The following is a 25521-nucleotide window of genomic DNA, read 5'->3' on the forward strand; positions in this document are numbered from 1 at the left end:
TGTGCAGTGGTTGGTAGCTTAGCAGGGAGCTCAGGGTCCTTGCACTTAGCACAGTAAGCTTTGAGGGCAGGGAGGGCTTTCCTGAAACTGGGTGATGCATAGACTGAGGGATGAAGGAATGAATGAAAGCAACACCAGGAGTATGCGGGAAACTGGTTTATTAGATGCAGGTTGGAAAAGCTGCCGGCAGCTTTGATGGGGTTAGGGGCTGGGTGTCCCCAGGCTGCTCTCTCCTCCGTCCTCCGATGGGAGCAGGGTAGATTAAGCTGCCAGAGTAGGAGCGTCCTGTGGGGGAAGGGCAAAAGACAGCAAGCCCCCGCTGTCCTAGCATCCAGTACAGGCAGCATAGGCACAGATTTCACACGAGCTCGAGTCCTCAGCGATGGCCTCTGGACAGGAGAGATAGGGCCCCATGAGAGCCAGCTTCTCTTCCCCAAATCCCCCATCCTCCCTTGAGCCAAAGCTCAGATACCTACCACCCAGCCCCCAGGAGAAACACAGACCTGTCCTCTATGACCGGCTGGGCTTTCTGCCCCAAACCAAAACACAGGTACCACTCAAGCCAGCCAGTCAGAGCAGAGATTCTACCCAGAAAAGAGCTACAGCTAAGACTAGATGAACCATGACACAGTGCCACTTATGCATCAGCTCCAGCCAGGCCCCTTCTAAAGTTAACCTTGCCAATCACAGCTGAGAAGAGCTCCATATGACCACCAATCAGAGCAGAGCTCCCTAGTGTCACCAGTCAGAGCAGAGCCCCTCCTCTGAATCCCACCAATCAGAGCACATCTCTCCCTCAAGTGCCATCAGTCAGGGAATTCCCAAGTCCCACCCATCAGAGAGGAAGCTACTCACCCAGCCTCTGGAGGATCTCCCTGGCATTGCGCTCCTTGCAGAGAGGCTTGAGTTCTTTGGGAAAGTTGGGATAGTTACAGGGGTTGGGAACCACAGCAGAGCTTCTGCGGGTGAACTTCTGGAGATCTCCGAGATCCCTGAGCTTCTTCACGGACTCCAAAGAAAAGGAGAACTTTCCATCCTGAGAGAGACATGTCCAGAGCATGAGGCCAGGCTGCAGCCTGCTCCCTGACCATTTCCTCCAGGACTGGCCCCTCTCCCACCCCTCGTGGCTAGAGCAGTGTTTATGGCAAATGGGAACCAGACACCACTACAGGGCAGTGTGAGGTGGTTAGCGCTCAGGACCCACTGCCAGACTGTGGGCTGAAATCCTGGTTTTGCTCTTTGGCCATGGATTGTTCGTTACATTCTGAGAGCCTTACATTCTGCACGTTGTGAGGAATGGAGAAAACGGATGGAACGTGTCAGAGATACAGCAGGTGCCAGAGTGCTGATTTGTAGGAAGCGGTACACAGCTGAGGCCAGGACCAGGTTCCACGTGGCCAAGCCCAGGCTGTCTTCACCCTTGCCTGACAGCCGTGTGGGCTGACTACTCGGCCCTGAGCTCCAGCCCGCAGCCTGCAGCCTGCAGCCTGGTTGAGGTTGGAGAAGCGATAAAAGGCCTCCCAGAGCCTGGCTGTGATAGAGAGGGGGCCCCCTACTGGGTGCCAGCCGGCCTGTCACTGGCACCCACACCACACCCACACCCACACCCACACCCACAGCGGTGAGCACGCAGTCCCTCCAGGATGACGGTGTGTGTCCTGAGATCTAGGATGCTGCTTCAGCCGAGAACGGGACTGAGAAGTAAGATCTGGAATTGAATCTGAGGCCGGATAGTAAGAAGCTAGGAAAATCCCTTGGCAAGTGGAATGGGAAAACTGAGACAGAGAGGTAACCACACTGGCCCAGCAATTCACAGCCAGATACAGGTCTCCAGGGCAGAAAGCCCTGCTGCCTGGCAATGGGCCCCCACGGAGGTCTTTCCTCCCTGGGCGTATCACTGGTCACACGGTTTAGACCCTCTGACTTTTCGTATTGCTGGTCATGTGGTTCAGACTCCCTTGAATTCTCCTCCCCAGAGTTACCGGGCGATGCTCGGACCAGCTGCAATGACTAATGGCCCCCTGCCCTGGCGCTGACCAGCCAGGGGAGACCACGATCCTGAAAGGGTACACCTGCAAAACTGATGAGTATTCTGCTAAAACCTCCCTTTAGGCCTCCCCCAAGGTTCCCACCTGCAAGAGAGAAACAAAACCCTCAAAACAAAGGTCCTAGCTCGCTCTCCCTTTGGGGAGGATGCCCGCATCTTTCCTCTCCCCCTCCTCTGCTCGCTCAGGCGGGCATCCCCCGAACTCGAGGGGACCCAAGGAGGCTTGCAACCAGGGGAGCAATGGGCAATGGCAGCTGGTCCCGGGCCGACCCCCCGTCCCGAAACCTACCTCCAAGGCTCCCTTTTCTCTGGCTCTCCAGTGAGGCTCCCTACTTAGCCTCCTGTTGCTTTTTCTACCTGAGGCCTTTCCTTGTTTCATGTCCCCAGCTTTAATAAATGTCCTCTCAAAATCCCCTGGACTTGTGTTGTGAAATCTTTCCTGCATGAAGTCAAGAACCCACCTACCACCAGCTGGCCCTAGGCAGACCCGCTCTGGGCCTGGTCCCCCTTCCTGGTAACAAATCCAGCCCCTTCACTTCCCAGCCACGTGCCCATAGCCAGTTCCAGAACCTCTCTGAGGCTCAGTTTTCCTCCTCTGAAAAATGGAACTAATAATCCCTTCTTTCCAGAGTGATCCGGGGACCACAGGGAGGTGCGGGAGGAGCCTGGCCCGTGGCTAGCCCCCAGTACACTGGCTAATCACCTGCCTTTCCCAAACAGCTATTTCTCTTCTCCCTACCTGATACACATTTTCTTTCAAGTTTAAAGGAGGAGGTATATGGGGCAGGAGTGAGAAGGGGGACCCTGAGGAAGAGCCAGGACTTAGACACACACCCCCACTCCAGCCCCAAAGAGGGGGTGCTGTGTCAGAGCACAGGCTCTGTGCGCTGGGGGCAGAGAGCCAGCTGGGCCAGGGGAAGGACAGGACTCACCTGCACAGTGACTCCCCCTGCCAGGGCAGCCCAGGATCCCAGGAGGCACAGGGCAGCGAGCAGAAAGGTGTTCATGGTAGCAGTGCCCGAGAGGGGGTGGCTGGTTCTGCATGCTGAGGGGAAACAGTGGGCCTTTTAAAGACGGCAGGGTTACTGAGTAACCCGGGAGCCTTTGTCAGAGCCTCATCTGCTCGCCTGTAAATTAAGGCTCGTCAGTTAGGGCTCAAGATAACCCCAGCAGATAAGAGATCAGCCCCCTCCCTGGGCACTCAATCTGACACACAGCCAGCTGGGCCCCGCACTGGCCACCCAGACAGCTGCTCTGGGCAGGGCCCTGTGCTGGGGAGGGTCTGCAGCCCTGCCCAGCCCTTGAGGAGGGGTTCCAGACAGTGGCAATGCAGGGTTGTCAGGGGAGTGGGAGGAGACCAGGGTGGAGTATGGAGGGGGCACCTCACCCTGGCCAGGATCAGAGCAGTTCAGGAAGGCTTCCCAAAGGAGGCCACACCAACCCCCCAGTTCTGAAGAATGGGTGGACATTTTCTTAGAGAAGGGATTGGGAGGAGAGACCATTTCTTGAAGATGATGCTACATTTATGACAGCCAGGAGGTGAGGTAGGCCTGGAGTATTCAGGGAAGGGTGAGAAATTCAGCCTGAGGGGAGGAGGGGGTTTGAGAGGGCTTCAAATCAAGTGCTGGGTGTGGCCACTGTGACTTTGAGGAAGGCCTCGGCTCTGCCATCCCACAGGCTCAGGTTCAAGTCTTCTCTGCCTCGCCCAGTTTCGGTGTGTGTGAACTGGGGCAAACTGTTCCCCCTCTCTGAGCCTCCGTATCCCTTGGGTCTTCTGTGGGGACTAATAACCATACCTGCCTCCTGGGGTCATTTTGAGGATGAAATGAGGGGATAGCAATGTTTAGCTCAATGGCAGACACACGGAAAGCACTCAGAAAGGGTATATTCGGTATTATTATTCTCATCAATAGCAGCATCCACTTCTGGTCCCCATTGGCCTCTCTAGTGACCTGCCCCTCTGAGCCACAGCCTGTCCTCACCCTGTGCTGATTCCACTGTCCTGCCTGTCCTCTGGCCTCTAAGGTTGTCCTTAGATGAGCTCCTTCCCTCTTCCTCCCAATTTCCTCCCCGCTGGGCCCCCAAGCTCCTCCTCCTTCTCACTCCCACTGTTTCTGCCTGCTGACCATTCCCCTACATGTGCCCTCACCCCCAGCGGGCCCAGCCTGATCTCCCCACCCTAGCCTCCGTGGCCAGGCTCCCCCCCCCAGCCCTTCCTGAACGTGCGTCCTCACCTTCAAACACGATGTTCCATCTGCCTGGAAGACTTTCCCTTTCCTGTCTCTAGATGAACTCCTACTCAAACCTGAGGCCCAGGTCAAATAACCCCCACCGCATCCCGAGCTAAATAACCTCTCTTTGTCTCCATAGACGCACATACATTCCCCCGCCAGGGACTTTGCCGGGTGGATTGCCCGGCAGTGTGCCCCCCTCCCCCCCGTAGACTCTGACCCCCACGAGGACTGGCATGGTGTGTGTTCCTTGTGCTCTGTTGCAAGCAGGGCCCAGGGGCAGGGAGGAAGGAGGTCCTGGGCGCTTGTGGCTCTAATCTACAAACAAGCCTGGCCGAAAGCCAGGAAGGGGCCCGGGGTGAAAATTCCCCGGGTGGGGAGAGTCAATATTGAAGGAGGACTTGGAGGAAGCAGAGCCTGACAAGGAGGAAACTTCAAAGGGGTCCAGACCAAGGGAGGGGCAGCAAACACCAGTTCTACCCACCTTCCCAGGTGCCCCTTAGAACTAGACTGGACTCCTCCCCTTACTGGTGTGTGTGTGTGCTGTGTGTATGCTGAGGTAAGTGTGTGTTTACTGAGGTGTGTGTATGTGTTAAGGTGTGTGTGTGTACTGAGGTATGGGTATATGCTGAGGTGTGTGTATACTGAGGTAGGTGTGTGTGCATGTGCTGAGGTGTGGATGTGTGCTGAGGTGTGTATATGCTGAGGTACGTGTGTGTACTGAGGTGTGTGTATGTGTTAAGGTGTGGGTGTGTGCTGAGGTATGTGTGTGCTGAGGTGTGTGTGTGTACTGAGGTATGGGTATATGCTGAGGTGTATGTATACTGAGGTAGGTGTGTGCATGTGCTGAGGTGTGGATGTGTGCATGCTGAGGTAGGTATGTGTGTACTGAGGTGTGGTGTGTGCTGGGATAGGTGTGTGTGTGCTAAGGTATGGGTATTTGCATGCTGAGGTAGGTGTGTGTGTACTGATGTGTGTGTGTACTGAGGTGTGGTTTGTGCTGAGGTGTGTGTGTGCTGATATGTGTATGTGTGTACTGAGGTGTGTATATGCTGAGGTACATGTGTGTGTACTGAGGTGTGGTATGTGCTGAGGTGTGTGTGTGCTGAGGTGTGGTATGTGCTGAGGTGTGTGTGTGCTGAGGTAGGCTGTGTGCGTGTACTGAGGTACGTGTGTGCATGCTGAGGGATATGTGTGTGTGTGTTTACACTGAGGTCTACACGTCCAGTCCAGCCATGTGGTGGCCTGTGCTGAGAGCTGGGTGGCAGTGAGCCCCAGAGCGTCAGGGGTGAGGCAGAGAACATTGGGGTTATGGGTGGGGTCTGGGTTGAAGGTGAGGCTCAAGATACACCCCAGGGTAGAATTAATTTCGATGGGGATGAGGTGAGCGCCAGGCACAGATCCCAAGTGCTGCTGAGGGTGGAGCTGGGTTGGGGTTGAGGTTAAACTGGGGAAGACACACAGCAGTGAGTGGTAGGAGTTTGAGTTAGGATCCAAGCTGAGGTGTGGGTTAGGGTCAGGTGTGGCGTGGAGCTGAGGTTGGAGATGTCGAACTGTCAGGATTAGGTTCAGAATCGGGGGTGCGGTGAGGACTGGGTTGCTGTGGAGACTGGAACTGACATGGAGGTTTGGAGTCCGGTGAGGGCTCCTTGGTAGGGTTGGGGTGGAGTTGAGTCTGAAGGTGATGTTGTGTTAGGGCTGACTGTGTGGGGGGGGCTGGATCTGGGACTAAGTGGGGGCTCAAGCTGGGTCGGGGTTTGGTTTTGCACAAAGGGTGCGGCCACTGAGGGCTGAAGGAGCCCTGTTTCCGGCTGGCGTTGACTTTTCAGTCTTTCCTTTGCCGGGGTGCAGCAGGGTTGGATACACAGGCCAGGGGCCTTGGTTCCTGGAGCCCCTTCTCCCTGAGTGCTCTGGCCAGGCTCACCTGGTGCAAGGCCAGGGTGGGGGTGGCAGGTGTGAGGCCGTGGGAGTGATGCAGACCCACACTGTGGGAAAGAGGAAATGTCTCCTAGGCCTCAGCCCTTGGGGCCCTGCCCTACCCAGCCCCATTTCTGACATCTACCCTGGGAAATGGGAACAATTCCCCTTCCCTTACCGCCCCTACCCCGCACCCATTCCCCCTGCAACCCCAGCCTGGCCTGGGCCCAGGTGTGAACTCAGGCCCCCGCCCTCCCCTTCTGCATTAAAGCTGCTGGGCACTGGATCTCAGGCCCTCCCAGTACCCCAGGCTTCCTGGTCTCCAGGCCCACACCTGAGTTCTCAGGCACTGGCCCCCAGCGCACACCCCCCCACCCCCCACCCTTATTGGTAGCAGATGGGTCTAAGGTCATTTGGGCTTCCCACATCTAAGGCCACCTCTTCTGGCAAACTCCCCTCCTCCGTAGCCTTCCAGGCTACGCCACCTCTACTAGCTGTCTCTCCACCTGAAAACCCATCGTGGCTGCTGGAAACCTCCAGAAGAAATCTGGATTCAGGGCCCTTCATGATCAAGCCCCTGCTCACCCTTCAAGCAGGACCCCCAGGAGGGGACCAGGAGAAGGGGCCCAGACCCGCGGTGCTGTGGGTGAGGAAGGCCGGCTCTGGACTGACAGCCCTGGGCCAGAGTCCAGCCTCCTCAGGGAACAGCGGTGCGACCTTTCAAGCCTCGGTGTCTGCATATGAAAAATGGAGATAACGACAACTACGATGTGGATTTCAGATTGTCTAGAAAACCTTCCTCACTGATGCCCAGCCCCATCAATGCAAGCCTGGGTTAGGACCGTCTCCCGTCTCCACCGGCCTCCTACACCCTCCACTATAAAACGTAACAACTATCTGCCTCGCCCAGGGTCCTGCCAGCCCCTGAGAGCAGAGCCCTGCTTTGCTGCGTCGTGGCCCCAGAGCTCACACAAGGCCTGGCGCTCGGCAGGTGCTCTGAGCCCTCAGGGAATCGGTTCGTCTGTGGTGTGTGTAACAATCAGAGCAGCAACCAGGGCAGTGAAGGTACACTCGCTCTGGCCTGAGTGCTTTACAGGTGTGGAAACCAGCCCCAGCCCCAGCCCCGCAGCCCAGGCCCCCCTCACCATTCTGCCAGCAGCTGCCAAGGGCTCCCCGCTGCCAGCCGCCCTCGGGTGTGGCGGAGGAGGCTGATGCTATATGCCTTTTGGCCCAGAGGTTGTTCAACTCTTGGGTTTGGGTGATCTCACCATGGTTCCGGTGTCCACTGAGGCCCAGTCCTCCCACGCCTAGCTCTGTCCCCTGTTGATCCGGCCTGGAACAGAGCCCAGCTGGGAGCCCATATGGACCTGTATGACCTTGAACAGGGTGTGGCCCCCATTGCACAGCCCCGCCGTTGTGCTGGTGAACCTGTCCTGGAGGCTGTAACAATCTCACGTTCCTCTGAGAGCCCAGGTCTGCCCGAGGGGGACATGATAATGTTTGTGGATCTCCTGACAGCTCTGGGAATACCTAAGGAATAACTGCAGGACCCCACTGTATGGACGGGTAAGCTGCGGTTCAAGGCCCAGAGAGAGGTTAGGAAACACGGCCTCCCCAGGGGTGCGCACGGGAGTGCCTGAACCGTGGCACGGGTCGCACGCTGCTCAAGGGCCCCGTGGGCCGAGCGTGGGACTACCTTCGCTGAGGGGAAGGCACAACTTTCAGACTCATCGCCGGGGAGATTTGGTGGCATCTGCTGCCACCAGGCCGTACATTCCAGAACAGAAGCCAGTTCTCACAAATGCCAAAGAAGAGCCTCTCCTCAGTCCTCACCTTCTGTGCTGTCCCCCTGGGCCCAGACACCCACCTTCAGGGAAGGGGAAGAAGGCAGGCGCCGCTGCCACTGCGTCAGACCCCCTGCGGTAGGTCAGTGCTGCCCATTTACAGGAGAGGAAACTCAGGCCCTCGAAAGAGGGTGCCCAACGTCGCCCACACAGAGAGTGGGTGACCGAGGCAGAGTTTGAAGCCTATTGGCTTGAGCCAGGCTGGGGCGCAGGGCTCCCTCGCCTCCCCCAGGCCCCGGGGTGAGCTGGCTCTTCCCCTTGGTGCTCTCGGGGCAGCTGGGCAGTGAACAGAGGGTGTGTCTGGTTGTTTGCTCAGCAGTGTCATCTCACATCCCCGAGGCCTGGCCAGGACAATGCTGTAGGGGAGCTCCATTCACCATCTGCTCCCCACACAGCGGGTCAGCAGGGGCCTCTCCCTCCCACCCCAGCCTGCCCTGGGCATCGGCCTCAGAGACAACCTCCCACACCTGAAGGCTGTCGGGGAAGGACAGAGACGCGGCTGGAGCTCCCGCCACGTGCCCCAGCACCCACAGACTGGAAGGAGAAGGGTAGAACATGGGCAAAGACTCCATGGGGCTCCGCAGGGTGCAGCCAGTTTCAAGGATGCCTGACAGATGAGGTGGGGGTGCGTCTGAACTGGGCCTCAAATGACGGGAAGATTCAAGTCCACAGGGGTCGGGCCTGTAGGTCAAAGGCCCGGCCAGGCCACAGGAAGCACAGACAGGGAGGGCGGATGGACAGGGCTGAAGCAGAGAGCGTGTGCAGAGGTGCTGTGGGTGAGCAGGCGGAGAAGGAGGCTTTCAATGCCAAGCTAAGATATTTGTGCTTGATCAGGTGAGAGTGGGAAGCCATGGGAGATTTCAGAGCGGGGGAGACCACAAGAGGGGCTGGGGCTTAGAAGGACCACCAGGGCACTTGGCGGAGAGAGCAGGCTGTGCAGGTATGGCTGCTGCCTCGGAGGGAGAGGTGCACTCTGCCCCTGGCAGCACTCCGGAAGGGGATGATGGGAAAGACGGTGTGCGGGAGAATCAGCTGGTCTTGGCCACAAGGCAACAGATGGCATGTGGCAGAAAAGTGAGGGAGGGGGGTGGATGGAGAAGAGAGGACCGGCCCCTGGGGCCTAAGAGGTGTGGGGCCCACACTGGCTGCCTCCTGTCTGACTGCTGACCACCTCTCTCGGATGGTCTCGTCAGCACTTTGAGGTAAGGCATTCCATCTTATTTTACAAATGAGGAAACTGAAGCTCAGAGAGGGCAATGTCTTGCCCAGATGAAGTTCTAGGTTCTTCTGACTCCAGAGTGGGTGTTCTTCCCATTGCTTCCTGTATCACTCTGGCCTTTGGGGCCTGCAGGACACATGCTCACCCACCCGTGGAGCAGCTGCCAGCCTGGCTGAGGAGCGGGGGCTGCCGGGGGGGTGGGAGCAGTTGTAAACGGGTCAGGGATCCAGCTCGAAGGGCTGCAGTAGCCGTGACAGGGGCAAGGCACGTAAGTAATGTGAAAGGGGGAAAAGTCATTTGTATGGCACTCGCAGGGCCTGGAAACCCAGCTCTACCCCAGCAAGTGTCTCCGGGGACCTGGGCTCTTGGGGGAGGCTGGAATGGCTACTAAGGTGAAGAAGGGAGGAGGGAGCCAGAGCTTGAGTGAAGAGCCATCTCCCCCCTCACCCCAGGCCGCAGCTGTCTCTCCTGTCTGCAGCTTAAAAGCACACACGGATACACCAAAGCACACAGCCACAATCACACGGGCTACACAATCACATGCCCAGCCATGGACACATGATCGCACAAGAACACACATTCAATGACTCAATCACATGGAGTCTCACACACACACCAGGCCTCCTGGGCACAGTCAGCCACACAACCACCTGCAGTGGCCCTGACCCACAATCACCAGGTACAGGACTTAGACACACACACCAGGCACGCAGCATATGCACTCACGCAGTCTCACACGGAACCAGAGGACGGTTCCCAGGAAGGTCTCTGCCTGGGAGCGTCACTCAGGCATGGGAAGGGGGGAAGTGTCCTCTGTTGTCTTTATTGCCATTGTCTGGGAGAGGAAGTTGCCCCTCTGACCTCCTGGGGGCCTCGCTGTGAGAGGCGGAATTCACCCATAGGCCCCTGCTAGAGTGGGTGGGACGGGCTGTGGTAACTGGCCCTGAGAGAGGTCAAGGGCAGCTGGAGATTGTTGTGGGGGAAGCAACTTGCCTCAGTGTCAAGAGCAGACCTGGGTGCTGGTCCTCTGGGCAACCTCTCCCTGGCTGTGACCTTGGGTAAATGACTTTACCTCTCTGAGCGGCAACAATGTCCAGCAGTAAAATGAGATAACACTAATCCCACAAGACATTTAGGAGTGCAGAGGGAATGACCATCAAGTACTGGCAGAGGGCCTGGCAAATAGTGGCCACAGTCCCGATGCTTATGATGGCCACAGGAGTCAGCGAGTGTGTAGGGACGCCGTGGCCCGCCAAGACTCAGAGGCAGGGCCAGGAGGGCAAGGGTCAATAATGCCAGTCCCAGGATCAACTAGTCCCAGAAAAGCAGCGCCTCAGGAGACTCGGAGTTTGGGTTGATGGTGGGCTGACCTGACCCACCCTAGTGTTGGAGTAGGGGGACATCGGGGATCAGGAGGGCTGGTTGGGGCAGCAGGCTCAGAGGCAGCTCTGAAGGGGGCCCACCAGTGTATTTATTGCTGAGAACTAGAGAGGTACCTTGGCTCTCTCCAGCAAGCTGTGATTCAGAAGATTCTGAGGGTTGGCCATTGGGGTCCCTACCAGTCTTGAGGAACACCCAACTCGGGGCTACTGAGAAAGGGAGCATAGCCCTAACGCTCAAGAAAAACTTCCAACAGAGGAAAGGCACACCGCCGGCAGCCCTCCGCCCTCTGCTGGCCGCCAGTGCTCACTGCAGCCTCATTGCTTTGGTCTAAGGCCCTCGTTTTGCCCACTAGCTCCCATAATAGAGCCAAAGATAGACTAACACAGTGTGGCGAATGATGTAGACAGTGGGGCTGGAAGGCCAAGGTTTGAAATCCCAGCTCTACTGCTGCTGCTATCATCACTTCCACCACTTACGAGCCGGGTGACTCTGGGCAAGTGATTTCATCTCTTTGTGGCTCAGATTCTTTATTTGCAAAACGAGGTTGATAATAGTGTACCACACAGTTGTTTTGAAGAGTAAATACATCATCTAGAGCAAGTGCTTGGAATAATTAAGTAAAAAGTCATAAATGGTACTTAGCTGTCCTATTCTGTACTTCTGGGGTCAGCATGGCTTAGGGCATTGCTTGAGAGTTAGGAGTCATAGACAGCCCTGACCTGGGGTTGAATTAAATTCTGGCTCTGGCACAGCCACTTGCCAAGTTTGTGCTTTGCAGCGTTGACTAGTCACATGTCACATGGAGAGAGAGATAACAGGAGTAAGTCTGAAGTCACTCTTGAAGTATCTTTTAGGAAGGCACCATGTTGGGGATAAATATGTCATGTTTCAAAGCCCGACGTGGCCAGTTTTTCTAATTCTTGGTTATAGTCTTTCAAGCAGCTGGGTTGAGCGCTGGCTGGCCTGTGAACCAAAAGGTCACCTACTTGATTCCCAATCAGGGAACGTGCCTGGGTTGCAGGGTAGGTCCCCAGTTGGGGGCATGCTAGAGGCAGCCAATCAATGTCTCTCTCCCTCTCTTCCTCTAAAAATAAATAAAGTCTTAAAAAAATTTTCCGTTCTCTGTTTTTGGCCAAGTGTGTAATTCACTTTGTGTGCATTCAGGATGCAGCTGCTTTGTGCCTTAGCTCCCTGAAGCGGTTTCCTCATCTGTAAAATGGGGCAGTAACAGTGTACACTACAGCCTCAGGTTCTTGTGTAGATCAAGGAAGACTGTGTGTAGGAGTTTTAAATGCCTGTCATGTAAATGACGCTCTCCACTCCTCCCCTTACCCCAATTTGCTGCTAAATAACTGTATGACTTTGAGCAAGCCATTTCCCTCTCAGGGTCTCAAAGTTCTCGACGCAAAACATGGGAGGCTTTATCAGTATTAGTTTCAAAGGCCCCTTCTAGCTTGTAACTTTCAAGCTGGTCCGGTGATGCTAAGGCAGTTAGAGTATAGTCAACGCTTCTACAAGTGCTGAGGCTCGCATGGTCTTCCAGGACTGCTTAGTCCAGCTGGTCAGGGTGCATCTAAATATAGAAGCCCTTTGCACCCTGGAACATGCTAAAGCCTTGAGAACTAAACATGCATCTCAGGGATCTTGTTTACTGTTTTCATTTCATCAGCACAGAGGTGTACTTCATCTGTGCCTGAATCAGCCCACAGTGACATTTAACTGTGCCCCCCACTACCGTCCTTCAGAGGCACTGCTGATGACCAAGATTCACCTGTGATTGGAGAAAAACAGCTCCCCGCTGTAAGCGACACGCATTGGGCAGCCAGGCACTAGCCTGGCTTTGGGAAAACCCCGTTTGGGAAGGCAGTAGGGTAAAAGGAAATGAACTTTGAGGTCAGACCCCAACTGAGCCTGTTTCCCCACCTGTAAAACTGCAGCGGACCACTTTCCTGGCAGCATTGTATGGGTTACGTTAGAGGAACACGAGGCCTCGGGCAGGATCGTGGATTGGTGGGAAGCACTCTCCTTAAGTGAGACAGACCGCAGTTTTAAGTACACTTCCACCGTGTCGTTGGCCTCCCCATTGCTGAGCCTATTTCCAGGACTGCTGTGCTTGGCTCTTCACTAGCAACCCATCCCTTCTCCTCCATCAGTCCCCACCCCCACACCTGTCTAGCTGCCAGGTGGGGCTCAGCGCAGCGGTATTAACAGAAACACCTTCTCTATGAAGACTCAAATTGCCCATGCCCAGCCCTGAGGCCTTCCTAAACCAGTGCCCCAGCCCCTGCATGGCCTAACTCCTCACCCCCAAAATCTTGCCTTGCCAGGGCACACCTTCAAAGCAGCCTCCCTGGGTACTTTCCCTGGTTGGCAAATTGCTACCTGTATGGGGTTAAGTCTGTGTGCCCTGAAGACAGGAACTGTGGTTTCCTCATCTCTGGATTTCTCATGGGATGGTCTGGTATAGTGTGCTCCGAAAATGTTAAGAAGCTGCACTTCCACCTTTTGGAAATAGCTCTCTGGAAAGGTGGTTGTTGGGGCAAGATTGAGGTCAAGGGTAGGGCTAGGGACAGGGACTCGCTTTGGAATAGAGAACAACGTGGAAGAACGTGACAATGAAGTCAGAAGACCTGGACCAAAACCTCAGTTCTGCCACTTGCCAACAAAGAATCTGGGTAAGCCACTAGACCTCTTAGTTGTCCTGTACGCTGAGGGTAACACTGTCTACTTAGCACAGTACCTGGCACATACTAGTACTTTTTTAGGTCCTAGATGCTGTTCTAAATGTTTAAATGCATGCATTAATTTAATCTCACTACAAATCTAGGAGGTAGGTATTACTATTCTCATATTGGGCCCATAAATAAGGAAAAGGAAGAAAGTGAGGCTCACAGACACTGAATTACTTCAAGGCCACAGGGCTATGAGCTGCTCGCTAAATGGCAGCAATGACTGTTCTGAAGCAGCAATACCCGGCACAGCGTCTCCGAGGCCCCGAGGACTGGCCGAGGGGCTTCTGCATCTGGACCAGTTCCAATCTTATTCCCTTAATTACAGCAAATGACACAGATGAGTTGGTGTTATAAATAGAGTTTACATAATATATTTATTTTAAGTGCCATTCATGCATATCAGTTCTGGCACCAACAATCCTAATGACACTTGGAATATTTCTTTAAAGCACTAAACAGTTACAAAGAATGGGTGTTCATCATAGAGGCAAAATATGAAATCGTGCAATAGCAAAACTGTAGAAACATTAAAACACTGACTGTCCAACAGCAGTACAGAGAGCAGATTGTGTTTGCACAAAAAGCCAATGCATTTCATCACATATATACAATATAGATATGTACACATCACCCTTTGAATGGACAATATCAAAATACTCTATTCCATTTGAAATAATCCCCAGATTGATTCCCTCCCACTTCAAAGGACATCTGAGAGACATGTATTTACAGGTACACACATGAATACATTTACATTTCAAAAACTGCCACAAATGCCAGTCGGATTATTCTCCTGGACAGAGTACCCCGTTTCATTATATGCATTTATTATTCTTTTCCCCAAAAGCCTTCAGCCAATTGAGGCCCCTGACAGAACTTTGCATTAACAACTACCAAATGAAATGGCCACTAGAGGGATGCTCTGCACCTCGCCAGGGAGCCCCGTCCGGCTGGAGCCCACCGAGAAGGCCTGTCCCGGGCTCCCAGGCCACCTGAACCACAGGAGTAGGAAGGGTCTGGATGGAGGCTCTGCCTCCAGGGCCATTCTTGGTAAGTTTAATTTCTTATAAAAATATTCATCACTGCAAATCAGTAAATGAGCGCCAAACAGGAAATTAGTTTCACACAATTTGAGAAATCCTCATCAGCGGTTTCTAGTCAAATCATTCAATGTAAGAGACTCCATTCCAATACCCAAACTGTTTAAAGTGCACACATTGCTGCCCAAGCAATTAGAAGTTTCCAAAGGGTCATTCTGGTATCTAGAAAACGGTGACTTCAGCAGACTACTGAAAATCACCCCCTCTCTTTTTGTCAAGCGTTTACTCTGCAGGCTGCTATCTCATCTCGCCTCTGATCGATCTAAGAGGGGCCTGCTGGCTGCCCTTTCAGAATCTTCTGGTATTCTCTGATCCAAGGGGCTGGAGCTGAGCTTCCTTTTTTCATGCCAAGCAGGGTCCGGACAACAGGAACATAAAGCCCTTCCTTTCTCCCCCACTCACCAGCCTCTAACCATGGCGGCTTCCCAGTGATTCATTCAAGGCAACACTCCATTAAAAAAAACAAACAACACATATTCAAACACTCTCACATACACACGTATAGAAACAAGAATGTTTAGTTCAAGTAGAGATTACTCAACCACAGAACCACTAAGGCTAATTAAAGGGATTTAAACATGGATGACAGAGACTTGAGATGCTAAAAGGCAGCGAGTAGTTATTACTCCTTGATTTGATGAAACATATTTCCCCATTAGAACTGAAAAAAAAATCTGCTTTTTTTCCTCTAAGAACCAATTCAAAATCTATTCATTTAAAAAAATCTCATTTCTTTTAGTTTTATTATAAAACTAAGACAGTCAACCCATGCAAAGTAACTGTGATATGATATGAAACAAAATAATAAACAACTAATAAAAACCCCTAAGAGACGGGCTGCATTCCACAGCACGCACCCAACTGTCACGCCAGCACAGAAACGGCGGCCCCATAACAGCAACTGCACTGAACGCCGAGGCGAACAGAATCTGTGTGTGGCTCCGTCCTCCTGCCAGTGCTTCCCAAGTGGGAAGCGAATGAGTGGGGAAACTTGCTCTATAAACAATGCCCTCCCATTCTGTTGCCCAAAGGAAATCTGATTCAAATTCCAGAAGAACAGTCCTACTTAGCTAGTAAGTCTCAATTAGCAGGAATGCTAAGATAGGGAAATATACTCACATGGTATGAGGAGTGATGACAAAGAGAATAACACAATCTCTCTGATTGTCTTGTCTGTAAACTCTTACCAAGAAAAATAATTCTGTGCTTTCAGACATCCCATTTATCCCTAATGAACCCAATTAGAGCTAAGCATTCATAGAAGGTAGCAATAAATATTAAAGTTAGACTTCTGAATAATAAATAAGTGGAGACATTGATTTGTTTAAAGAGCCAAGCAATACCCAGCTTCTAATCAATCAAATAAATTTTAGAGCTGTTATAATGCAGATTAGGAAATTAGACATTGACAATGCACAACATAAAACCTATAATCCTCCAACCATCACGAAAAAAAAATTGGTCAGTTCTGTGTGTTGCTCGGGAACAACATGCCCTTTGCACTGCTCGGAGATGACCAAACTCTGGGTTCTCTGACTTACTGGGTAGGATTCGATACCCACATTTCTTAGAAAATTCAGTAAGGGGAACCAGGCTTTGAAAAAATCTATTTCCTTTAAGTTGCCCACATCAGTTAAAACCATCCTGCAGAAAATAGCCTAACAAGGAATAAAAACTCACAGTAATTTTCTTTTCGAGATCTAATAATCCAATTAGAAAAAAATCGAAGCCTTTCAGTAAATTTTGTACATATATTTACACATATGTATCTATAAACTGCTTGCAGCAAAATAGGCTCTGTCTGAAAAATCAGTCTGGCACTTGTGGTCAACAACAAACTGACACAAATATGCAAAAGCTGTTTAAATCACACAACAGTTAGGAGCTACGGAGGGCGGCTGGCAGGGAGACAAACATGGAGTACTCGTTTGGGTTGGATAAAAGCAGTAGGTTATCCAGCTAAAATCTTCTTGATTGTCTTCAAAAGAAATTTTGATAGCATTGGTAAAGTGATTAGCAACTCTTCTCAACTGGATTCTCTTAAACCTTGCCCTTCACTGCACAGAAACGTGACTCTGGGGTCCCGCGCCTTGCAGAAACAAGCTCTACACAATTGAATCCCAATCAAAGTCATCCTGGATGTCATCTGGGGGCAGAGAGCGCCGCATCTGGAAGGCTTGGGAAGGCATCATGTGCTGCTGGTTCATGGCTCCGTGATGGCCTGGAAGGAAGCAGGCAATGTCAGCAGCGGCTCAGTACAAAAGAAAGCCTACTGAACACTTCCCATGTGCCAGGCACTCAGCACACATTATCTCATACATTTTCATTTTCCAGATAAACGAGACTGGGTTTAAGAGAATGTGCAAGTTACTCAAAGTCACACAACTAGTAAGGGGAAGAGACAGGATTTGAATTCAGTTTACTTGACTCTAAAACCAACACTCTTTCCATTACACCAGGCTGCAGAATAAAAGGCATCAAGAGTGGCAGGGTGCCTACGTGTTGACACAAGCATTTTCCTTAAATCTGTTCCAGTTCAGGGTGTTTCAGTAGCATGAGTCGGCTCACATGAGGACGGTAAACAGAAGAATGATGGTAGTGTACCACTGAAGTCACACTGGGCCACAGTGAGTCTCCTCAGCCAGTTCATTTCTGTGCCACCAGTAACAGCGGGTGAACAGAGGACACTGACACAGCTGAGCGCAGACGGCCTTGGAGGAATGAAGCACAGCACGCAACGCCCACTCTCCCCGCACCCCTCTTCTGGCGTCAGTGTGGCCGTGCGCTATTTGCGCGCCCCAGTTCTGGTGCATTCTGCCCTGTCCCCTTCGCTCTGACAAACCCCTTCCAAACCAGATTTATTTAAAAAAAAAAAAAGATCTTTCTTTAACTGTAGAATTTATTCTTTTTTTAAAAAGATTTTATTTATTTTTTTTAAAGATTTTATTTGTTTATTTTTAGAGAGGGAAGGGGGGGAGGAGGGAGAGAGAGAGAGAGAGAGAGACATCAATGTGCGGTTGCTAGGGGCCATGACCTACAACCTAGGCATGTGCCCTGACTGGGAATCGAACCTGCAATGCCTGGTTCGCAGCCCACGCTCAATCCACTGAGCTATGCCAGCCAGGGCAGAATTTATTCTTTCATTAGGAATTAATCATGTCCTTTTAACCATTATGAAATTTTTACCGATTACAGTTTTTGTTAGTACTCTGAATACAAAGTTTCAAGATATCTGTTGCTAATACTATTTTTCTCATAAACCTTTAAACTTTAATGTGCAGCTTTATGAAATGCTAAGGTTTTCAGTGTATCACAGGATAGCAGAAATGCCTCACATTTACCTATTTTTCAGGTATAAATTCCTTACTTTGTGCCAGGCACTAACATAAGTGATTTACAACCAATCCTCATTTAATTCTCTTAACACCCCTAGGCCTTGGTAGTGCTATTAGCCCTTGTTTACACACAGGGAAGCTGAGGTCGAACAGTGAGGCAGCTATCAAGTGTCAGTGCACCAGGGTTCAAACCCTGGGAATCTGGCTCCAGAGTCTTAACTACCATGTTTCGCTACCTACAAGTTACTGGTGAGCACTGGGCACAAAAGAACACATCACTTGGTCCCAACTCCTCCTTCACCACTGCCTGGCACATAGTCCTTTTGAGGTTTTAAATCCCTTCTTCCACACTGCCATTTGTAATGGGTGGTGTGGTATATGAGAAAAATATTGAACTCTCAATCTAGACATTAAGGCTGGAGTCTTGGTTTGGCCGTTTACCAGACTGGTGACTCTGGTCACGCTGTCTCCCCTTCTGAGCCTCCATTTCCTCACCTAGATAATCCTTAAGACCCCTTCCACCTCTAACAATGTGCCTCTGCTGCCCTACTAAACATGACATCCTACATTCAGGAACCTAGGGGAAAAAACTTAACTCGTTAACTCTCGAAACCTCTGTGCTCTATAAGGCACTTCCGTAGAAACTACAGCTGAGGGGACTTCACCAGAATGGGTGAGTGAGTGTACAGGAGCTAATCAAAGTGGGTTCTTGAAACCTGCTGAAGTCGAACACAGTCAAATCTCCTAAAAGATACCTAAGACCCCAGGACAAGCTCTATACCCCCAACCTCTTAGACAGGACAATAATCAGAACCCTAGATAGCATCAGGGGCTAAGAGAGATTTCAGGTCATGTGACCCACACACCAAATGACAAGTCATTCACCAACGCCAGAGCCCAGCATGTCTCCAGACTCTGGCACCCCAGCGGCCTCAACCGAGTCCACTCCCTCCTGAGGCGGCCGCGTTCACCGTCAGGTCAGCTCAAGCTCTTCAATACGCAACGTTGAGTACTAACTGCAGCCCACCGCGCCCCTAATTACCTGTGATCGTTGTTCCTGGAGTGCTGAGTGCCTGTGGGATGTGAGGGTAACCGGGAGGTGGCATTACTGAAGGAGGGAGATTTTGCCTGGAGTCTATGTACAAATTTCCTAATTAAAGAACAGAAAGAAGAAAAAACATATTACCTAATAAACTCAGAAATAAATAAAACAAATCAAGCATTAAAATCTTAAGGGAATTGTCACCTAAAAATAAACTAGGCAGGTAAGGTGAGGAAGGAAAGGGAAGGAAACATTACTTCTTCCAGATGGTAAAACTCTGCCAAGGTGGGGCTATGGGGCTGGCTTTGGGAACACAGCGCCAAGCTGGGTGTGAGTCGCTGGGAAAACTTCAGGGGACTCACACCCTCTAACTCAAAGCTCTCAGGCCAGTCATGTCTACTATTGTTGTTACATGCCTTACTACAACTCAAAAGCATTTTTGTCACTTCATCTGAACCTTCCACTAAGCCCACGTGAAGGCAAGACAGGGATGATTCTAATTTTATAGATGAGGCAAAGGAGGCTCAGAGAGACTGAGCAGACTGCCCGATGACACGTCAGTGTGGCAGGGCTGGGGCCAGCGTCCAGCGCTCCTAACTCATGGGCTCTTTCTCCTAACGGCTGTCTCTGTATTGCCCTGATTTTCTCACCCCCAAAGCAGACCTGTGTGTGCCCAAGCTGCTTATCAACAAAGTGACTGGAGGCACAAAGTCATAGGAAAGAACTGCACTAGATAAAAGAGCTACACTAAGCAAATGTGATATGCATTATTTAGAAATGCGAAGATAGAAAACATAGGTTTCATTTAAGTGGCATTTCAGATGGTTCTTAATGTATTTTTGACAGAAGCCATCAAGTGTAATAGTTCCAAAATGTCAATTATGTTGCACCCTAATGCAAAGAGAAAGGGAGGGGAACAACCGCCATGTGCCCTCCCCAGTAACTCTGTGGGGAGAAAAACGTAACACTGGCTCACATTATATGGAGCATCTAGAATTCCAAAAAAGCCATTTTCCTAAGGTCTTCTAGTGTTTCATACAAATTACACATGCATTCTACCAATGCTGTTGTCAAATTAGAAAAGAACTATTTTCCCAGAAGAAATTAAAAAGAGAAGAAAAACCTTCCTTTTGTATTCAAGGCAGGGCACACGGTTTGGCCACTCACGAGTGTGTGACTGACACTGGGAAGTGAGACCAACGAGGCTGCTCAAACTGGAGGTGGTCCCCTCAGAGATAATCTACCCCAGCCCTATCTGCTCATGTGCAGGAGGAAACGGGACCAGAGACAAAGTGAGGCCAAACAGGAACAGACCACAAGATCAGACTTATGAGCCACTGCCTTCTAAGATGACATGCTTTTTAATAGTAAAGCTTAGAGTCAGAACTGAGCTCCTCTTTGACCAATTTAGTATCCTGAAGATTTAGGAAGGAAAAAAAAATGTTATACTGTGTTCCAGCTCTAATTGTTTTTTTTTAAATAAATACTTTTAGAGAGAGAGGAAGGGAAGTAAAAGGAAAGGATAGAAAGAATGATGAGAGAGAGAGAGAGAAACATCAATCGTTTGCCTCCTGTACCCCATACACACCCCGACAGGGCACCAAATCCACAACCTAAGCATGTGTCCCGACTGGGAATCAAACCAGTGACCTTGAGCTTCACAGAACAATGCCTAACGAACTGAGCCTCACTCACTGGTCAGGACTCTAGTAAATTCTTTTAGGTGGAGATGGATTAGTCTTCATGTGCATGGCTGGTGCACCACTCTGAGTAATATGGTCACTCATTTATTTATCAATGACTTCTCAGCCTCTGTCCTGAAAATCGTAGCTCTCTTACTCATCCTTAGGAGCTCAAATCACAATTGAAAGAAAAAAATATGATTTTTATTGAAGATCTGTCTTTACATTTCTTTTCTTAAACGATTGTATTAATTTATTTTTAGAGAGAGGGGAAGGGAGGGAGGGAGGGAGGGAGGGAGGGAGGGAGGGAGGAAACATCAATGTGTGGTTGCCTCTTGCACACCCCTCCCTACGGGGGATCCAGCCGGCAACCTAGGCATGTGGCCTAGCTGGGAATTCAACCAGCGACACTTCAGTTCACAGGCTGGCACTCAATCAACTGAGCAACACCAGCTGAGGCTTTTTTTTTTTTCATTTCTCGATTTTTGGCTTAGTAATTCTTACTTTAAAAGGGGAGAGGGAGTGGGAACTGGATTATGGAAATAGACACCCACATTAAACAAATAGCCTTAACTTTTTCAAATTGTTACATTCCTAACACTTTTACTTTCAGATAGAAATTTTCATTAATCCTCATTTTTCTCACGTGCTTATTATAGTCTGAACAATGAGAGTCTACCTAAACTTTCTAAGCAAGAGATTAACTTCCAATATAGTTTCCAGAGATATCTGAGATCCTGTAACATTTAGAATGTAGTTATGAGAATTTTAAAATCTATTCACACAGGTAAACAGGGTATTCACAGCCTCCCACAACTACATCAAAATTACAACTAAGTACAGAACAAGCATTAAGCAGAACCACCTGAAATCTGGCTGAATGGAAGTCTCACAACTAGGGAATTAAAGAAAAAAGCCACATCAAGAGTAGTAGGAGGGCCACAGACCTGGGACCAGGCTGTTCCATGTGTGGAGGATAAAAATCAGGAGGGATATTTCAGCTGCAGAGGTCCCACCTAAAGAGCAAGGGGTCCCAGCCCCTTACCAGGCTCCCCCAGCCCAGGGCTCCAGTGCCAGAAAAAGGAACCCCCATAATTTCTGGCTGTAAAAAACCAGCAGGGATTAAGGCTGAGGGAGATAGAGGGCTTCTGGAATCCCAGGAAGTTCCTCTTAAAGGGCCCATGCCAATTTACATGGACTCACTCCCTCTGAACTCCAGCACTAGGACAGCAGCTTGAAAGGAGTCAAGAATATATGGAGAGGAACTGGATTGCCTGGCTTCAGGGTGAGAGCTGGGAGGTGCCTTCTCCCAGACAGAAATGCTGGCAGAGGCTATTGCTGCTTTTCACTCCTCCCCCACCATGCCAGCAGGCAGGCATTATATCTACGACTCCATCAACCTGGCTCTCACTGTTTGTTCTACTCTGGTGATTCCCTGAGGTCCCGCAGAATGGAAACTTCAGAAAAGAAAATTGTAGGCACTATAATCAGAGTAAAAGAAATGGCTACAATGGTAAAGGGTAAAGAAAATAAGATGAAAAATACAGAGCACAAATTTTGAGTCCAGAAAAAACATTAATGAGACTATATACCATTATGTCCACTCTTCAAGTAAAATTTCAACTTTAATATTAACATTCTTAGAAAGTATATAAAAATAGTATTTTCATCACACATATATACACATTTAAATTTAACTTCATAACGATGTTTTTATAAAAATGCATGTATCTTAAACACATTTAATTCTAGTTTGACAAATGAAAAGGTCACCAAGGAAAGCCAACTATAAACAATAATCATATAAATCATGACAAATAATTTATCTCAACTTTTCTAAGATATACCTTAAATATATCATTTGATTTCATTCATTTCTTAGAAATTAAAAGATGCAAATGGATCACTGTCAGCATTAGCAATGTACCAAGTTGCCTCAGTCACTAAATTTGATATGAATGAGAACAAGATAAAATCAAGAAGATAACTAAACCCATACCTGTTCCAATGTGTTGGGAAGGTTTTGCTGGATGCATGGCACCATGACAGACATTTTGCTGAACATTACTCTGTGAGTGGATAAGGCCGGTTTGTGTAAAGAATTGATTAAGAGAAGAACAGAGATCAGCAAATTGAACCTGATCTAAAGACCAGTTCTTGAGATCTGCCTGTCTCATACTCTCCATCAAACCTATGAGAAAAACATTAAAAATACAGTTGGCACAATTCTGTAAATTTGCAAGGAAAATAGCAAGCCAATTTTTTCAGCCCTCAAAATTTCCACTGGCAGTGATTTGCCCGTGCACTGAAGAGTGACATTATAAAATTATTCAAAGTCTGATTCTTTTAAGTGGGGCCAAATTGTTTTTAAAACTCTTGTCTGTGATCATTTGCTCCAACTGGCCAAAAGATTTAATAGTGAACTTTGCAAAATGCTGTCTTTAAGTGTATTAGCAACAGCAAATAAAACACTATATAAGAAGATATTTACTTACATTACAAAGAAACTTATAATCTATCAGACAAAACAGGATGTGTATTTGGTTACATGTCAAAAAAGAACCAATGCTCACCTTGGAACTGTGAAAGGTCTACATCTGACCAATTAACACTGGTAGCAATTCGACAGCTTTCTTTTAGCATATCAAGTGTCGCATACCAATCATTTGAAACACCTATAAAAATAACATTAGCAACACTGTAAATCTTGGATAATGAAAGTTGGAAGTATATGGCATGGGAAGATAATGCTGACTTTATTCCTGACATTGACGGATCCATATTCAGTTTTACAAACAGATTCATACCCACCACATCATGTGTTGGGGCAATCTGAGACAGGTAGAAAGGTTATCACTTCTCTCCATTTTGCAAATGGAAAACAAACAAAAGTTGGAACCCAGAGAGGCGGTATAACCCTTAGCAAGGTCACTGTAATGAATCTAAGACTTGAGCCCAGGGCTTCTAAGCTGTAGTCCGGCACTTGAAAACTGTCCAAGTTGATAACTGCTCTTTATATTTGTACAGTACAAATGACCAGGCTGGACAAGTCATACAAATCAGTATTTCCCTCCATATAAAGTTCATTTTCCTGTCTTGTTGTCACCCTAAGAGATACATTCTTTGTACCTTAGAGGCAGACACAGATTTAGAAGCAATACACAACATAACTTAAAGCACTGCCTTAAGGGAGGTGAATCAGATGTATAGCAAGAGGGGTTTCTTACGAAGCAAACTTAAAAGTGAGAAATGCCTTAACACAGTTCTCCTGTCAAGGCAGGTTACAAATTCTTTAGGAAATGCTGATGAATCCAAACCAGGGCATTTCCAGTCAAGAACAGTATCCTCTGGTGTGACATCATTTGAAAAATTAAGACCCCACAGTCTGTGTGTCAGCAGAGCAGTCACCACTCAGAAGCATGGGGCAAGGACTGCACTCAAAGAGACCGTGCTGAATAACGACTATCTTCCATTCAGTGACTGCTGCCCAAATTCCTCTGTTTTCAAGATCACCCCTGGACAGATGAATGAAAGAACTAATAAAAAGAACTCTTTGCTACATCATAGATAACTGTGTATCAACTACTGGCTAGGTGACTTACAAAATTCTGCCAATTATGGGTTTTTAAAAAAGTAAGCAGTGAACCAGAGACAACATGACCCTACACTCAGGCAACTCATAATTTAGAAAGAAATTTGCTGGGGGGGGGGGGGGGGGGGGGGGGGGATTAAATTAGTACTTCAATGAGCCACAAACATCAAGTCTATCAGATTCGCAGATCCTATAATGAATGCTGATTTTACAACACAAAATAAAGCAATCTCTGTAGACAAGAGTGGCTGAGCAAACCCCTTCCCACTCAGTAAATGTTTGCTGATTTTTATTTAGTCCTTTTAGAACAACTGGTGTTACAGACCCTAAACTCTGATAGGCTGGGGTATAAATTCCGGTTCTACTAGTTATTAGCAGTATGTTCCTGAGCAAATTGCTTAATTTCTTTCACTTACACTTTTCCTATCAAATATGGTAACCTATACTTATTTAAAAGAATAATAGGAGATAATGTACCTAAATTGCCTTGCACATAATGGGCACTCAAGCAACTGTAAGTTCCCTCCATTCCTTCCCTGTTAAAGACAACCTGCTAATTAGACCCATCCTATAAAAGAGAAATGTATTATTCAAATACTATTATCACAGTTACAATTTTTCCCAGATCCCAAGGTTTTCATCTGACCAGCTACCACTGGGATAACAGGCCATTAAGCGTGCATCACGGATGGTTTTCAGCTGTATTTGGACTTTTTTCTCCCCTGGCAAACCTTAGACTAACAAAGAAAGGTATGACCAGAGGAGAGTATCACAACCTTCTGCTGATGCCCAGTTCCCTACAATTCTCAGTAAATCCTCAAAATCATATTAAAAACAAGCTTAAATTTCTGAAGAATGTACAGACATTAAAAGGTAGGCAATAATGTCTGAAACAGAAATTATAAAACAAAGCTATATTATATACCTTTTCCTCTAGGCATACATCTGAAAATAACTTGAAGATGTTGTAGGACATTTAGGCCATCAAAGCAAGAACTATATCCAATTTTCAATTTTAATCTAGATTTTATTCTACTTAGAATTAGTAATGGAAAACAAAATAGTTAAAAGAAGCTCACTGAATTCTAAGTACCTTGCTACTCATTTTTCTACTTTATCTCAATTAATACCCCCCAAAAACGCTTACGATATTTTTCCATGCTGTAAATGAGGAAACAGTTTCAGAAAAATTTAAGATTTAAAGCAAACCAGAATATTAGAGACAACACACACTACCTAAAGCTCATTTCCCTAACAACAGTTTAACTGCTGAAACAAGTCATTTTTTAATTGGCGAGTAAGAACTAGCACTGTCTAGCACTTAGCAATTGTCCCTTCAGGATATAAATCTCATCGGTGACATGGTGGGGAGTGGACAGCCACGCAAGCCAAGAGAA

At 48.9% G+C, this 25521-nt stretch overlaps 2 protein-coding genes across 3 annotated transcripts in view; both read right to left on the reverse strand.

Moving 5' to 3' along the window:
* Positions 1–152: 152 nt before the first annotated feature.
* GUCA2A (guanylate cyclase activator 2A) lies at positions 153–3122 on the reverse strand. The gene is made up of 3 exons (XM_028511197.2): positions 2980–3122; positions 856–1036; positions 153–389 (listed from the first exon to the last, which is right to left on the reverse strand). The coding sequence occupies exons 1-3, from the start codon at positions 3052–3054 to the stop codon at positions 325–327; spliced, it is 321 nt and encodes a 106-aa protein (XP_028366998.1). The 5' UTR covers positions 3055–3122; the 3' UTR covers positions 153–324.
* A 10606-nt stretch (positions 3123–13728) lies between these two features.
* The window catches only part of FOXJ3 (forkhead box J3), a 102514-nt gene continuing 90721 nt past the window's right edge, over positions 13729–25521 (reverse strand). For both annotated transcript variants that reach the window (XM_028511524.1, XM_028511522.2), the window contains 4 exons: positions 23106–23207; positions 22532–22723; positions 18851–18958; positions 13729–16694 (listed from right to left, as the gene is read on the reverse strand). In XM_028511524.1, coding sequence (XP_028367325.1) covers positions 16579–16694; positions 18851–18958; positions 22532–22723; positions 23106–23207 — 518 coding nt within the window. In that variant the 3' untranslated portion in view covers positions 13729–16578. The remainder of the gene's footprint in view (positions 16695–18850; positions 18959–22531; positions 22724–23105; positions 23208–25521) is intronic.

The sequence above is a fragment of the Phyllostomus discolor genome, chromosome 5 (assembly GCF_004126475.2).
Source record: "Phyllostomus discolor isolate MPI-MPIP mPhyDis1 chromosome 5, mPhyDis1.pri.v3, whole genome shotgun sequence".
Classification (NCBI taxonomy): Eukaryota; Metazoa; Chordata; class Mammalia; order Chiroptera; family Phyllostomidae; genus Phyllostomus; species Phyllostomus discolor.

Excerpts from the sequence above, each read along its gene's own strand:
- GUCA2A (XM_028511197.2), bottom strand. The coding sequence starts at position 3,054 with ATGAACACCTTTCTGCTCGCTGCCCTGTGCCTCCTGGGATCCTGGGCT. Across the intron at positions 1,037-2,979 it reads CAGGGGGAGTCACTGTGCAG|GATGGAAAGTTCTCCTTTTC; the intron begins GTGAGTCCTGTC and ends TGTCTCTCTCAG. Across the intron at positions 390-855 it reads GGAGATCCTCCAGAGGCTGG|AGGCCATCGCTGAGGACTCG; the intron begins GTGAGTAGCTTC and ends TCTCCTGTCCAG.